Source organism: Protopterus annectens, chromosome 11.part0, assembly GCF_019279795.1.
Source record: "Protopterus annectens isolate FY-2018-M chromosome 11.part0, PAN1.0, whole genome shotgun sequence".
Taxonomy (NCBI): domain Eukaryota; kingdom Metazoa; phylum Chordata; order Ceratodontiformes; family Protopteridae; genus Protopterus; species Protopterus annectens.
This window is the reverse complement of record NC_056745.1, coordinates 895,010-911,396: the sequence shown is the minus strand read 5'-3', so window position 1 is coordinate 911,396 and position 16,387 is coordinate 895,010. Positions and strand designations below refer to the sequence as shown.

Genomic DNA, 16,387 nt, shown 5'->3' with positions numbered 1-16,387 from the left:
TTATGCATACAGGACAGCAGGTGGACAACAGGTGGTATTTGAAGAAAAAAATCAAAGTTGGGTGCATGGTCTAAAATACTGTCCAGTAATAAAAATATTGTAAATACAGAAATTGTACATTTACCATTTTTTTCACCAGGTTGCTAAATACAATACCACTTTATATGAAGCCTTTTTCCTGCAGGAACCAACATAATCAATAGGATGAAGGTACTACACTTTGGGGGGCATACAGAGTCTCTCTGATGTAAAATACTCTGTGTAGTAAAGGCAAAACAAGTAGAGCTTACTGTTCCAGCAGTGAAAATTAATGCAGACAAACATGCTAAGCATTGAGATTTCAATGCAACAAATTCAGATAGGCAGTGTTGAACTCTGAGCCCAGTTTCATATAGAAAGTCACTGCCAGTGTGTTCTCTATTTGCACACCAGGAGTGATATGTTGTATGTTCTTCATGGTTGTGTGACCATGGAGTTAGTTATTTAAGAGGAGCATAGCCCTCACATTAGATGTTAAAGGGATTCTAACTCGCACGCACAAAATGTTTTATGTAATTTTGTTGACACAAAGCTTTGACATTTTTCTTTCATCTGGCTGAAGCTTCAGGTAAGTTGAAATTCAAAGATAATGTTTATAAAGTATGAAGGGATAGGAAGGAGCTGGATTAACATCTGACTAGAGAACCTGTAGCGTAAGTGATGCAGACACGATGGTTGTTAAAAAAAAAAAATTGCAAGTATCTTTCCAAAACCGCAGGATTTTCTTAGAGAAGGTACTATATGAAGTCATGCAGAAATGCTAGCTGAAGAAATCTGGAAACGAGTCAAAGCCAATTTCACTAACAAAAACAGATGGTCTCAGTTTAGAAATAAATATGTTTAGAGGCTAGTCCATTATTCTTAGAGCTGAGCAACTGGTCAGTATGCAAGAGTCAGTTACATTTGGTTAATATGTACAGCCATCTGCAAAGCCTTAGCAAAAACAGGCCAGACAGGCATAAGAAAGGAGGACAGCAAGCGAGCGGCTCAAGAATGAACAAATGCTAGAGTGCAGCCATTGTACCAAGGCCCGTCACCATTAGCAAGCATTGCACTGCCACCACTAGCCAGTTTGGTACCTTTTCATATTCACGTTTGCTCAGATTCAAAGCAATCTTCATCTGGGCTTCCTCTTCAAGATCCGTAGGAGGGACTTCAGCTTGCTATAAACCAGTAAAAACTTTGTTACTTATCATCAGTCTGTAATAAAGTACAAAACGTTTGCTTTCCTTTCATACAACACACCACCAGTAAATGTTTTGCCTTTCTGTTGTCTGTACTACCTGCAAATGGTCTCTATCGACTTTACAAGTTACAGCAGCAAATAGGATGTCACCATTGTTAGACAGTGAAACACTGACAAACATCAAGAAAACTAAGCAGTAGTGGTTATACTGTAAGTCATATTAAGCCTTCTCTTGCAAAGGGACTGAAGTTCTAAAACTGCACATTGCCAACATTCACAAAAGCAGCCCAGTGTAAGCCTGGGAAAAATGCAACTTAATATGGATTTATACAATCTGTACAAAATATTTCTGTCCATAAAAATGCTCAACTGAGAATGGGATTTTGCAAGTAAACTAAATCCAGATTCAGAATGATTACCTACCAGCTCACAGTTGGATACTACCCTAAGCTGCTCAAAAACTCTGCTTAATTAAAAAATACAATCCACAGTGGAGCCCTCACATGAACTACTGGTTAGTCCATTCAGCATACATTGCTCAGCTGTAGCCTTCAGTTCTTCAGTATGACATCACTCCTACTAGTCTTACATTGCGCTGATGTCATGCCTGGGGTAAAATAAAAACAGCTTGGCACACCATTAGAGAACGTAGAATATAACCTTAAACAACGCAAATTCACACAATGATTTCCAAATGTTACCTGTGAACTTGCAATACAAATTCAGTGCACTGGAAATATCCATCTGTCTTCTATCTGTGTTGCCCTTTTGGTGGTCTTGCAAAATCTAAGATTCTGGGCATTCATCTAAAGACTGACTGGCTTATTACTGCTGCAGTAAATCTGAAATGTAACTTTGTCAAATACAGTGATTTCCAGAATCTCTCTCCCCTGTTTTTTTTCCCCCTCATTCTTTATATGCTTCTTTTTTTGCATCTTGAAGGTGATAGTTAACACTTGATGTTTTGCCTTGCCTTGCATGACATGTTGTAAGATTTGTTGGAGCCTGTCGTGGTCCAGTTGGACTTTTCCAGTAAACAAATGCTTATCAATCATACCTCTGAACCTCTCAGTGCAAAAAATCTGCACAAAGCCAAAAATAATAGGGGGACAAAGGCCCAAAAATAGAGCCAGATTTTAAATACGTCTCTTATAAACTTAAATAGTTGTTAGAATAACAGTATTTGTGTTAGTATATATTTTATTAATGATATGAAGTCTGAAACTAAACTGTCTGGCATTAGTGACTTCAGTCCTCCATGATTTTTCAGATAACCACATTTTTTTTTTGAAAAGACCAAAACTATGAGGCAAAAATTTGCACATTCTGTGAGAATCTGGAGAGTTAAAAGGTATGTAATAAATACATACATGTATACTGGTAGGTAATGCTAACCCACACACCAAACAGACCTCCAAGCTCAACACTGCTTAATCTGTTTCTGAATTGCATGATGGGGCACTAGGGGGGAACCAAGCACAGATGGCTCACTGTGACAGGCTGCAAAGTACTTATGCTTACTGCATAATTTTTTTTTAAATTGTATTGTGGGATTTGCGAATGCACTCAACCCTAAGTACCCTCTAATGGCCAAGTTAAACATATTGTGATTCCCACCTTGTATATTCCCTCATTGTATATGTTTCACAGATATTTGCATTCAGTATGGTGACTAATAAAATTTGCATGCTTCGTTGTAAGCAACAATTTTGTCTTACATTGGGTCCACTACAGAATCTCGAAAGCTCATAATACCGAAGCCCATAATCCTGAGCCCAAAATCCCGAAAATTCAAAATCTCGAAAGCCCAAAATCCTGAAACTCAAAATCCTGAAAACACAAAATGGACATACGGACGTCATTGTGGTTTTGCTATTGTTAGCCCTGTGGTGTTAGGTCATGCGTTGGGTTCAGGTAAGTGTGCGGTTGGTTTTATGCTAGGGTTAGGGGCGGTTTAAGTGAGTTAGGGTTAGGGCGCAGGTTAGGCATGTATGCAATAGTGACAAATATTGGGGTTGGGGGCGGTTTAAGTGAGTTAGGGTTAGGGCGTGGGTCAGGTGAGTGTGCGATAGTGATGGACCTTAGGGTTAGGGTCAGTTGGTAGATATTAGTGTCTTTATATTGACATATTAGCATTATTTGTGTTTTCAGGATTTTGAGTTTCAGGATTTTGGGCTTTCGAGATTTTGAATTTTCGGGATTTTGGGCTCAGGATTATGGGCTTCGGTATTATGAGCTTTCGAGATTCTGTAGTGGACCCCTTACATTATAGAATTCAGTGTCTAATGCACTATACTACACAGTTGCCATTGTATGCACAGAATATTGCCACTTACACTAACTGCACAATACCATCTTGCCTTCAATGGTGATGTGCTTAACCAGTTTAACTTACTTTGGCAATAAAAAACAGCCATGTGGATGCAGACCCCTGTTTCACATATGTTGTAGAACCATGCATCAATGGCATGACTACAGAAGCATCCCATGGACTATGTGGTACAATGGCCTGGGAAGCCAATAAAAGTAAGTAGTGTTTACATAGTGATTTCCTCTGCTTCATATACAAAAGTAAGAAATATTTAAGTAATGGTCCTTTCAATGAATGCACATAACACCCCAAGGTCACTCAGGATAACTACTAACATCTGAAAGCATTAAGCAAGCTGTTGACTCCCAATTCAGAAACAATACATCCGTTGGTCCAATATACTAAAGCGACAAACCATTTGTAAAATATAATATGAAACATTATGTTTTCCCCCTCAGTCACTGGTTGAGGAGGGGAGTTTCATTGTCCTACCATGCACATAATACTGGTTTATAAAACAGGAAGGAAAGATAGTGAGTGTTAATTTTCTCATCTTGCTAATCCAAAGACCTGATGGGGTTTCTGTACAGGACTAAAATTCATAGGAGACTGGTGCTGTAAGCCCTGCAACAGTTGGCTGAATAACACACTGGCAAATTTATCAAGTTATATGTTTGCACAGCAGCAACATGCATGTTGTTTCTGGATTGATGTCATTGCAAATCAGGTCTGTGCAGGTGTGTAAGCATGTAGTGAAAGACTGGATCATGGGTGGGACAAAATGCTATAAAAAAAAATCCAGAATGGCCAAGTAGTGGTTAACCTTGGTGCAGCTCGCACCATAAACATCTAATATAGTTGTGGCCAGCTACTGGGACAATGGACAAGTCAAAAGGGCAAGGAAAGGGCTTGATGGTTGGAGAGGATCACAAAAAAATGTCTCTGTGATAGATTCAGAAATAAAAGATTTTAGCAACAGGAGAAAATATAAAAGCAGTTCATATGTAAATGCTGTCAAAAATACTGTTGGGCTAGGGAGAAAGACAAACTTTTAGGCAGAAATAGTGAAGCACTAAAATGGTCATTCACATGTTAATAACCACACAACATAGTGTTATTAAGGCACACCTCAGCATGCTAGAGTGCACACGTCTTACTAGAAATAACCCCCCTCCTATCTCGGACAATGCCAATAATGCATCCCTTGCCATCTCAGATGATGCCGATAATCCCTCAAATATGGTACCTTGAATATGCATGCCTAATGCATTTCCCACTGGCTGTTTTCTGCCAGTGTTAAGCACCAATGAATATTATGATTTTTACTGTCATTTTTGAGAATTACAATGATGTGACTGTGGAAATGTAAACTTTAATCTCATAGAATAACTTTGGATATCAAAGAAATGGCAGTTGGGATATGAAGGAATAAATTCAGAAAGCCTAGAAACAAATCAACACAAGCTGATGTTTCTGTTCATCATCATTGGTTACACAATATGCTGCACACATACACAAATGTAGCATACCCACAGGTGTAGCTGAAGAGATATGGGTTCCTTCCTACCTGACTCTGGTGACACCCCTATTAGGCCCAACACACCAAGGTGGCAAGAGGGACAGATTTTATTCTAGGTGATGCATCTAGTTTAAAAAGGCAATAGCACAACCATAAACAAATTATTTCAACAGTGCACCAGTTAAGCAATAAGGCAAGGTGAGAATATGCATGCAATGAAAACATACATTCACCCTCTTCCCCAGAACTCAACAGAAGAAAGTCCTGACATTCAAACATGCACAAAGAAGGCAATATCAATGAGAAGTAAAGCTTTATAATGCAGCAATATAAACAAGGGAAAAAATGCAGTGTCATTAAGCAATAAATGAGTCATAATGCAACAATACAGATATGAGAAAATGCAATGTCATTGAGCAGCAAAATTCTTGAAGGCAGCAGTGCTAACACGAGCAAAATGCAATGTCATTGAACAATGAGGATTTATAATGCAACAATACAAATATGAGAGACTGCAATGTCAATCAACAGTACTAACACCCTCTACCCCCTTGATCAATTCTAAGCAGACCAACTATGAAACATTCTATTATACCTTGTTCACTGGCCAGTGACTACTTACAGTCTTGCTGCCAGCATGATGGGGCCCAAGTTAGAGCTCATATGGATCCCAGTTATTTGTAATCCACAAAGCATTAAAGGGGGGTGGAACCACAATCTTATAAAGATATAAAATGACGGCCAGATCCTTTCACCACTCCATCAAGAATATCCTTGTGACCAGGCGCCGTGGTTCCTCTAATGAGAAAAGTAGAAAATTAACTACCAGAACTCTGGTAATCATCTATGGTTTCTCGGTACTAGGCCCAAGGGAACTCCTTTTCTTGCTGAATCATAGCAGGTGTGGAACTACTGGTTTCAGACTTCTCTCCGGATTCCACTAAATACCATATCCAGGATTTCAGCAAGAGACGGACACAATCTGCTACTTCGCTTTCCTGTCTCGAAACACTAGAAAAGAAAATCCAGTCATGCTGCAAAGCCCTTTTCCCCTTCAGCTATGTGTTTCAGTCTTCCCTCCTTCAGCTAGTGTTCCAGAATTCTCTTTCACTTTCAAAATGGTCTTTTATATTCCCGAAAGTAGCTCCGCCTTGTGGTGTTATGGAAAACTACAGTCTATTACTTCTACATGAAATACAGTGGGAGCTACATTCTCCCCCCACTTGAAAATCTTGGATCTCCCCAAGTCAAAGGTAGATTAGCAGAAAATATTTACAAACACTAATGCACTATCAACTGAACAACATTTTTGCATTCAAAAGGTACATTTCACCAAGGGTAATCAGCCTTATGCTTAACATGGGATGGGGTGTCACCACTGGAGTAGGAGGCATAGGGATTATGAGCACAGACCCTCAGATGAGGTGCGTCCACAGGTTCCTGTGTACTATGTCCCAAACTGTTATAGGTAAGTCTCTGTGGGGGCCGAATCTGTCTCTGCAGTTTTGGTTTGGAAGAGACAGCTAAGGAATTTTGCTCGGAAGGTTTGTCACTCACATCACATTCAATGTCTAGTTCTTCAGTAGGCATATTGTCTACTGCTAACATCTCCTCTTGTATAACTTCACTTTCATTTCCCATGATTATTCTCCGCACTATTTTCTGAAGTTTGCATAGCAGGGCCTCCATCAGTATCAGGTTCTGCAAGAGGCACAAAAACATTACTTAGTCTATTGTTAGGTCTTGGCTGCTCAAAATGACAAGGAATGAATTCTGGTGCATTTACATTGAGATTACAGCCCACGGGGTCTTGAACATCCTCATAAAAAAGCCCACTGAAACCCTAGAAATCATCACTATCCTCCTCTCCATCAGGAGGAAGCATAGGCTCTTAATTATTGGAGAGGATAGTTCCTCTCCACCTTAGCCTTCTGGATCACTTTGAGTTAGGCTTCTGCTGAGCCATTCTGGGTTCCGGATTCATGAGTCTCACTGATTTTGCCAAAGGCATTAAGTTGTTTCAGTACCAGGTTTTATGGGTCCTTCTTTCCCCTCAGGGCAAACTTGGTAGACAAGGATATTAGGTAGCTGAGAACAAATTATGTAAATCTCAGATCCCCAGCGGTCAGCTAGTTTATGCTTTTCTTGTAGTCACAAATTTTTCAAAAGAAGTCTGTCCCTTGGCTGCAAGTCACACATCTTTACTTTTTTGTCATAGTGAGCCTTGTTTTGCTGAAGTCTTTGTCCTGTTGATTTTTCAGCAAGCTCATAAGCATGTCTGAGGTTCTTCTTGAGTCTCTCCACATAACTGCCGTGAGATCACACTGGTGTATCATCAGCTGTGATTCCAAAGGTGACGTCAACAGGAAGACAAGCTTCTTTTCCAAACATTAGGAAGTAAGGCAAGAATCCTGTAGCATAATTTTTAGTACTGTTGTAAGCATGCACCACTGTGGCTACATGTCTACACCATTGATTCTTCTTCTCAGCAGATCGTGTCTCCAACATGTTTAGTAGAGCTCTGTTGAAACGCTCAGGCTGAGGATCCCCTTGAGGATGATAAGGAGTGGTGCGACTTTTTGGACTCCCAACAGAGTGAGTAGTTCATGGACAAGCTTGCTCTCAAAATCACATCCTTGATCAGAGTGTATCCTTTTTGGCAGGCATAGTGTACAAAGAACTTCACAGCTAGTAGTTTTGCCACTGTAATAGCTTTCTGATTGCAAGTGGGAAATGCTTGAGCGTACCTGGTATAATGGTCTGTCACCACCAGCACATTACTGATCCTGCCTTCATCTGGTTAAACGCGCAGAAAATCTATACAGACCAGTTCCATGGGTCCACTGCTCTCCATTTGACCCAGTGAGGCAGCTGTGGTCACAGAGTCTTTCTCTGAATTCAACGAAGACAAGTACAACAATAATCCTCAACATCTTGCTTCCTGCATGGCCAGTAGAACCTGTCTAATGGAACGAAGACATGTACGACAATAATCTTCAACATCTTGCTTCGTGCATGGCCAGTAGAACCTGTCTAATGGAACGAAGACATGTACGACAATAATCCTCAACATTTTGCTTCATGCATGGCCAGTAGAACCTGTCTCGTTACCAGACCCATATTCTGTCATAACCAACATGACCAGGTTCATCATGCAATGACCGGAGTACTACTTATCTATACTTCTGAGGAAGCAACAATTGCCATTTTTCACTGCCGAGTGCACCAGGAGATCTCCTATACACTAGTCCATTCTGTATCTGGAGTCTGTCCCATTCTTTGGCCAAATATCTTGCCAGAGGATGAATATGTGTGTGAAGCATATTAACATGTTTCTTCTCTAAAGCAGCTACCACCAGCTGACCTAAGGAGTCTTCTCTTTGATCTCTCCTGAGGTCACTGTTACTCAAAGCTGGTAGCGATGAAGCCTGCAAAGTGACAAGATTACAGTAAGCTTGGGGTATGTTTGCTGCAGACAGACCCAACTTCTGGGCCCAACATTCAGTATGTTGATAGCAGGTTGCAATCTGACACATAGCTCTCACCCCTGGCACTGGAATTTCCACCCATTCATCGTCGGGGTGAAAATCTCCCGGAGGTCTTCTGGACAGACCATCAGCATCTCCATTTTCGTGTCCTGGGTGGTATTTCCAACTGAAATTATAGTTGCATAGAGCTGCCATCCATCTGTGGCTAGTAGCATCTAACTTTGCATTGGTCTGAATGTATGTCAGAGGATTGTTGTCGGTTTGCACTTCAAATTCGGCTCCATAGAGATAGTCATGCAGCTTGTCCACTACCGCCCATTTTAAAGCAAGGAATTCCAACTTGTGTGCAAGGTAGCTTCTTTCTGTGGGGGATAAACTCCAATGTATAAAAGCCACAAGTCTCAGCTTCTTGTCATACTCCTGGGTAAAGGACTCCTCCTAAGCCATCCCTGCTAACATCCACATGTAACGTGTATGACTTTGTTGAGTCAGCATATGCCAGCACAGGGGCATGTGTGAGTCAATACTTAAGCTGTTCAAATGACTCTCTGCACTTAGGAGCCCAACGACTCTCGATGAGTTTAGAACCTCTCGGTCCCTTAGCCTTTTTCACAAGGATATCTTCATCTGTTTTCTCATCATTTTGGAGCAAATGGTTGAGGGGTCTTGCTATCTTTGAAAATCCTTTCACAAACCTTCTATAGTAACTTCAGAACCCCAGGAAAGATCGCAGCTCTGTTATAGTTTTGGGTTTGGGCCAAGAAGTCACCACTTCAACTTTGCTGGGATCTGTGGATATTCCATTTGCAGACACTACATGTCCCACATAGGTCACTGAAGGTTGGAAGAACTTGCATTTGTCCAATGACAACTTCAGGCCTTCCTTCTCAATCCTGTCCAATACCTTTATCAGTCTTTCTTTGTACTCCTCTAGGGTCCTCCCAAAGACAATGATGTTGTCCAGGTAGACAGACTTCCAGGAGATGTATGTCTCCAACTGTTCTTTCCATGATTCTCTGGAAAGTTGCCGGTGCATTTGATAAACCATGAGGTAAGCGATCAAGCTCAAACAATCCCAAATGGGTGATGAAAGCAGTCTTCTCTTTATCTTCTGGGTGCATAGGGATTTGATGGTATCCACTCCTTAAGTCTAGCACACTGAACCACTTACTGCCCACCAGGCAATTTAGTGCATCTTCACTCCGGGAGTTGTGTACTGGTCTGCAATGGTTCACTGATTCAGAGTATGATAGTCAACACACATGCAAATTGACCCATTCTTTTTCCTGACAACAACAATGGGAGAGGCATATGGACTTCTTGACTCTCAAATTATCCCTGCGGCTTTTAGCTCTTCCAAATGTTTTCTTAAGTCCTCCAGGTCTCCTGGGGCTACTCTTCTGGAATGTTCCCTGAAGGGCCGGTTCTCTTTTACTCTTTTTCAGTGTTCTGCAGTTATTGCACAGCCCACATGTAGTTCACTAGTAGAAAAACAATTTTTCTTTTTCATTAGTAGCTCTTTAACTCTGGTTAGCCACTCAGGGTGCAAGAGACCACCTCCTATATCAATATCTTCCAGCTTCAACTCATTGGCTCTGCTCTCATTCCTTGTCAACACAGAAGCAGGTAAGGGAGTGGCAGCATAAACATTTCCCAAACCCACTTGTGAACGCAAGACAATGGGAGTACTTCCTTTATTTTTCAACCCCACAGGCAAAGTGTCATAAGGATGCTTTAACTTGTCTGCAGGCCAAACTTCTGGGACTAGTTCCAGCCCTGGTGGCAAATCACTTTCTGGATCCGTTTCCATCATGAGATGAGAGGAAACTGCATGTCCACACATCCTCACTTTGGCTCTCAAGCAGGTGACCTGACCAGGATGAATTATATGCTCTTTCCCAGACAGGGTCCACACATGACCAATTTCATCTTTCTTACTATCCTTCTCTCTTTGAATGGCACAGAAAACTGGTCTCAGAAGAGGATGTAATGTTGGGTGTTCCTGGGTCAACCGAGGCATTGGCATTCTTCTGACGAGGTCAGTATTTGTCCCCACCAAAATAGATGCTGAATCCTTTCCTTTTGGCCTGAGGCACACAACAGCAAGTGTTTCAAAAACTTCTGTTGTCCCAACAACTGAAGTGGAAAATTCTAACTTGAGTGAGACATAACCATCATAAGGGAACTTCATGTCACTTAGCCCCCAGATCTCCAAATCTTCTAACTTTTCAAATGGCAAGCATTTTTGGTAGAAGTCTCTGTACTGAATTGTGATTTGTGCACCAGTATCCAACAGTGCTTTACTATACACTCCTCCTATTTTTACTGACACGACAGGGGGCGGTCCCAGTAGGCCATCGGTTAGTTTCTGTTTCTGGTGTTGTTCAGCTGTACGGCAGTCAGCATGTGGTTGAGGTATCACTGGTTGACCTCGCCATTTTAACGGGTAAGACTCTTTCTTAGTAAAGCTTTGTGGTCTGAGATGCTGGGATCTTGGCTGAGATGGCTTTCCAATTTGGTTGTTCACATCAGATGAGCTAGAAGTGTGCATAGTAGGTAGACTCTCTCCCCTATTACAAGGATTAGTGTGGAAAGGAGATCCAGGATGCTGTCGCTTGATGTTAGATTTTATGGAGCTCTTTGTAAATGGGCACTCAGCTGGCTCCTGCACTGAGGCCCTTTGAAGTTCCCCTGCATTGCACTAGCCAATAATGGTTCATTCATTCTTTTCAAGTTCTCTGCATTAGGACACTTGTCACTTTATATGCCCTGCATCTCCACAGCGAAAACAAAATCCAGTAGGAACTCTGAACATTGGCTGATTCGGTTCTTCCCAGAGTCCTTTCATTGAGATTTTAGCTGATGTATTCCTCCCTTCAGCTAAAGTTACAATGGCTTTCTGCAATTCTGCAACTGTCTTGGTGACTTGAGCTATGGTGTCGGTCAGGGAAGACACCTGCATCTGCAACTGTGACACCTCTACATTGCGGACACTCTGGACCACGACTCCTGTTTGAGTAGTGAGCATGGCTATAGGCTCCTGCTGGTGTTCACTCACTGTTTTAGTTGCTGTTGAACACAGATTTGGCTTAGGGCTTCCTCTTCCTTACCTCTTTAACCAACTGAGAATAAGTTAGAGTCTCGTCCCTATTTCTCATCCTCATTTTCCACACAATGGGGTCCATAGCTTGAGATCCCTGTAAAATTTGTCCGATCCGTACTTGGTCAGCTACTTTTGGATCCACCCCCTTCTTTAGGATGATCTGGTGGAACATTTTATCTAATCGCTTAATGTCATCAGATAGTTTCTTATGGTATCCACAGCTAATCCCTTTGGACTTTCAGCTATCCGTTGCTTCCTCTGAGATTCTGGGATATCCCACTCCTCTAGGGCTTGTGAAGCCTGATCTATCCAGGATTCAAAATCTTCCTCTCCCTGACGTGTGGGGTTGTTTACCCAAAAAGAAACGCAGTTTGCGGTAGCCAAACCCAGTGAATGGCTGTGTAGGCTTTAAGCATTTTTCTACAATACTTCCCAAAGCATTTAAAACTTCAGGCCCTATAGTATTTATTGGTAGTGAAGCTACAGCTTCTGGTGTAAGGTTCTGACTTACTTGGGTAGCTTCCACAGGTATTTTCTCTGTTGCTGAGGTAGTGCACTTCTCAGGGATTACCACACGGACTGCACTCTTACCTGAAATTTAAAGGTATGTGCTCATACACTAAAGGACTTTTCCATTCTAATAAGGCCAATGTGCTCTGCTCGGTAGGGTCCACAGTGCTGTCCAACAAAAATCCATGCCCCACAACTGGCAAGGATCCTATGACTTGATGTATTTGCATATCAGTTCATGTGACCCCTGGCAACACCAGAACTAAGCAATGCTCTGCCTGAGCATTGTGCTGTTTGCACCACTTAGTGGCTACTTCTGGGTTCATGTTTCTGCTGGATTTGCTTTCCACACATACAGGGGAATAGGGTGGAGTCCAAAGCGGTACAAGAAATCTCAGACAAGCCCCTAAATGTAGTGCACTCACAGGTGTAGCTGAAGAGATATGGGTTCCTTCCAACCTGACTCTGGTGACACCCCTATTAGGCCCAACACACCAAGGTGGCAAGTGGGACAGCTTATATTGTAGGGGATACATCTAGTTTAAAAAGGCAATAGCACAACCATAAACAAATTATTTCAACAGTGCACCAGTTAGCAATAAGGCAAGGTGAGAATATGCATGCAATGAAAACATATATTCACCCTCTTCCCCAGGACTCAACAGAAGGTCTTGACATTTAAACATGCACAAAGAAGGCAATATCAATGAGCAGTAAAGCTTCATAATGCAGCAATACAAACACGGGAAAAATGCAATGTCATTAGGCAATAAAAGAGTCATAATACAACAATACAGATATGAGAAAATGCAATGTCATTGAGCAGCAAAATTCTTGAAGGCATCAGTACTAACACGAGCAAAATGTAATGTCATTGAACTATGAGGATTTATAGTGCCACAATACAAATATGAGAAAATGCAATGTCATTGAGCAGTAAAGATTCTTTAGGGCAGCAGTACTAACATGGTAAAATGCATTATCATTGAACAATAAATATTTATAGTGCCACAATACAAATATGAGAGAATGCAATGTCATTCAGTAGTACTAACACCCTCTACCCCTTTGATCAATTCTAAACAGACCAACCCTCTACCCCTTTGATCAATTCTAAACAGACCAACTATGAAACACTCTATTATACCTTGTTCACTGGCCAGTGACTACTTACAGTCTTGCTGCCGACATGATGGGGCCCAAGTTGGAGCTCATATGGATCCCAGTTATTTGTAATCCACAAAGCATTAAGGGGGGGACCACAACCTTATAAAGATATAAAATGATGGCCAGAGCCTCTCACCATGCCATCAAGAATATCCTAGTGACCAGGCGCCATGGTTCCTCTGATGAAAGGAGTAGAAAATCAGCTACCAGAACTCTGGTAATCATCTATGGCTTCTCGGTACTAGGCACCATGAACAGGCTAAGTACACCAATAAAAAGAAATTCAGGTAGTAGTTTAAAACAGACAGCAAGTAAGTTTAGTAGTAAAATTTAATTTAAGCGCTTTTCGTCAGCCTCCAATGCTGACTTCTTCAGAATACTATCCACCATTGAATTTAATGAATAAATACAAATTCACTTAATTAGTACAAGAATTTTAAAAGGGCAACACCACCATTCTTTCTAAAAACTTTTGTCATATTCATTCTTTACTTTTTATTATTAACATTTTATTATATTTATAAAATTTATAAAATTTATAAATCAAACCCCAATAATACTTTAAACATTCCCCTATTAATATATATAAATCAAATTAAATTAATCAACTTATAATATAATACAGGCAATAAATGTAAGAAACTGGATCTACCACTCTTTACTGTTATAAGAAGACTATTATCAGGACTGCTTATACTGCATTTTCATCTCTTTAAGCTAGCTAGTTTTAAAAGACTACTAATCGTACAAGAGTCATTTAATCCTGGGTAGCTGTATGAATTCAGTCTAATTTGCCAAGCTAGCTCTAACTCTTCTAGTTTAAGGCCTCTTGGTCCACCCCTAGGGTTTATCTTGACTTGATCTATAACCATAAATTTAAAACTATGTTTCCTGTTACTATCTATATGTTTAGCAAGTGCATTTTCCAACTTAACCTTTTTAATAGCATATAAGTGCTCATACACCCTCTCTCGTAACTTCCTTTCTGTTTTACCTATATAGAAACATAAACAGGATGTACATCTTGCTAAATATGTTACAAACGTTGAATTGCAATTATATTTTCCTTTTAGTTTGTATGTTATTCCATTTATTTTAAAATAATTCATTTCATCCATACACTTACAATAGTTGCAATTCAAACATTTACTCATTCCAGGGTTCCTAACCTGTGTTGTATGATTTCCTTCTAACATAGATTTAAGGTTTTTCCCTTTTCTGTATACTACTGTTGGGCCTTCGCCCAATTTCTGATAAATATCTGGGAAAGTTTTAAATAAGTCCCAATTCTTCCTTAATATAAACAGACAGTGTTTACTATAAACACTGTACGTAGTTATAAATTTTACTGAGGCATTTATATCTACATGTCTGTCACTATTAGGAACACCCCTTGTAACATTCAAGGTCTCTGACACTTCTGTTATTTCACTTGAAGTTCTAGCTGCTACCATGGTTTTTGCACTTAATAGTGGTACATAAGTCTTATTTTGTCTCTTATGCACAACCTCTTGGATAAGTGTGTCCAAAAGGGGCTCTGGGTACCCTCTATGGAGAAACATGTTTTTAATGGTTTGACACTCGTCTTCAAAGTCACTATCTAAACTAACCATTCTAGAGGCTCTTACCAGTTGTCCCTTGATAACAGACCTCTTCTGGTGAAAAGGATGGCTACTTGTATAGTGCAGCAGTGTATTAGAATATGTGTTTTTCCTAAAAATTTTTGCTATTATTGTGTTGAGGGCATAATTTTTATTTAGACATATGTCCAAGTATGCAATAGTGTCACAATGATACGTAGCTGTAAACTGGAGAAACTTAGTTGTGTTGTTAAAATAATTCAGGACTGACAAACTATCATCCTCATTTCCATTAAATAGGATGAAAATATCATCCAAGAATCGTGTATAGAAAATGAACTTGTCATAAAAGTCGTTACCCTTAAATACATATTCTGCCTCCCAGTAAGCCATTACCAGGTTAGCTATGCTCCCCCCACAGGGGGACCCCATAGCTACCCCCACTTTTTGCAAAAAGAACTCGTGCCAAAACATGAAATAGTTGTTAGATAAAACCAAATCCATAAGCACTGAAACCAATTCAATCTCCTTAGTGGGTGCATTGTGTTTTTTAAGCATAAAGACTACCCACTCTAGTGCTACATCCTGGGGTATACTGGTGTACAAATCCTTCACGTCTATAGTAAGAAAGTTGTATTCAGGTTTAAACTCTAGGTCACCAATTTTCTCCAAAAATGACCAGGAGTCCTTACAAACTTGGGTCTCATTGGCCAAATATTTCTGTAAAATAGTGTCAACTACCCTAGCACAAGAGTATGTAGGTGAACCTCTACTGTCCACTAACGGTCTCAAAGGTGGATCCTCCACTTTTTTATGAATTTTTGGTATACCAAAAATAGAAGGGTATCTAGGGTAGACAGTTTTCAAATAGTTATATATTTTTTGGTCAATATTCCCTACTATAAACAAGTCTTCTATACAGTCCCCAATAGCTTTATAAGCTCTATTCACCTCAGTTCGAGTGACAAGACTATAGGCCTCAGAGCTTAGTAGCCTCTCCATCCTTTGTTTATATTCAGTCATACTAAAGACCACTAGTCCTCCACCCTTATCTGGTTTACAAAACCTTAAATCCTGCGTTAAGAAAAATTGAAGCATTTCCTTTTCCTCATTACTTATGTTTGTTGTGTAGTTTGTCCTTACCTTTAACATATCAACATGTCTAATGTCTAACTCACAACATTTCTCAAAAAGGTCTAACACAGGATGCAAGGGGGGATTGTATGTACTAGGTACACAAAACCTGTCTCTATGGTCCACATTGTATACATTCCCCATCAATACATTAAAGTTCAATTTTCTCACATAGGATTTAACATCAAGTATAGTGTCAACAATATTCCATGTTTTAGATGGAATAAAGGTTAACCCCTTAAAAAGCAGGTCAACCATGTCACTACTGAATTCTGTGTCACTAAAGTTGTATACTTTGTAGTCACCCACTTTGTTCATAATTATGTCAGGTTTAGGTTTAAAAGTTGATC

General features: G+C 40.3%; 1 protein-coding gene across 2 annotated transcripts in view; it reads right to left on the bottom strand.

The window, feature by feature from the left end:
• LOC122815107 (epsin-3-like) overlaps window positions 1-16,387 on the bottom strand; it is a 544,822-nt gene that overhangs the window by 187,836 nt on the left and 340,599 nt on the right. Inside the window, exon 4 of one of the 2 annotated variants that reach the window (XM_044087349.1) lies at window positions 1,119-1,202. The exons of the other annotated variant lie outside the window; for it this stretch is intronic. Coding sequence (XP_043943284.1) covers window positions 1,119-1,202 — 84 coding nt within the window. The remainder of the gene's footprint in view (window positions 1-1,118; window positions 1,203-16,387) is intronic. 2 annotated transcript variants of the gene reach the window in all.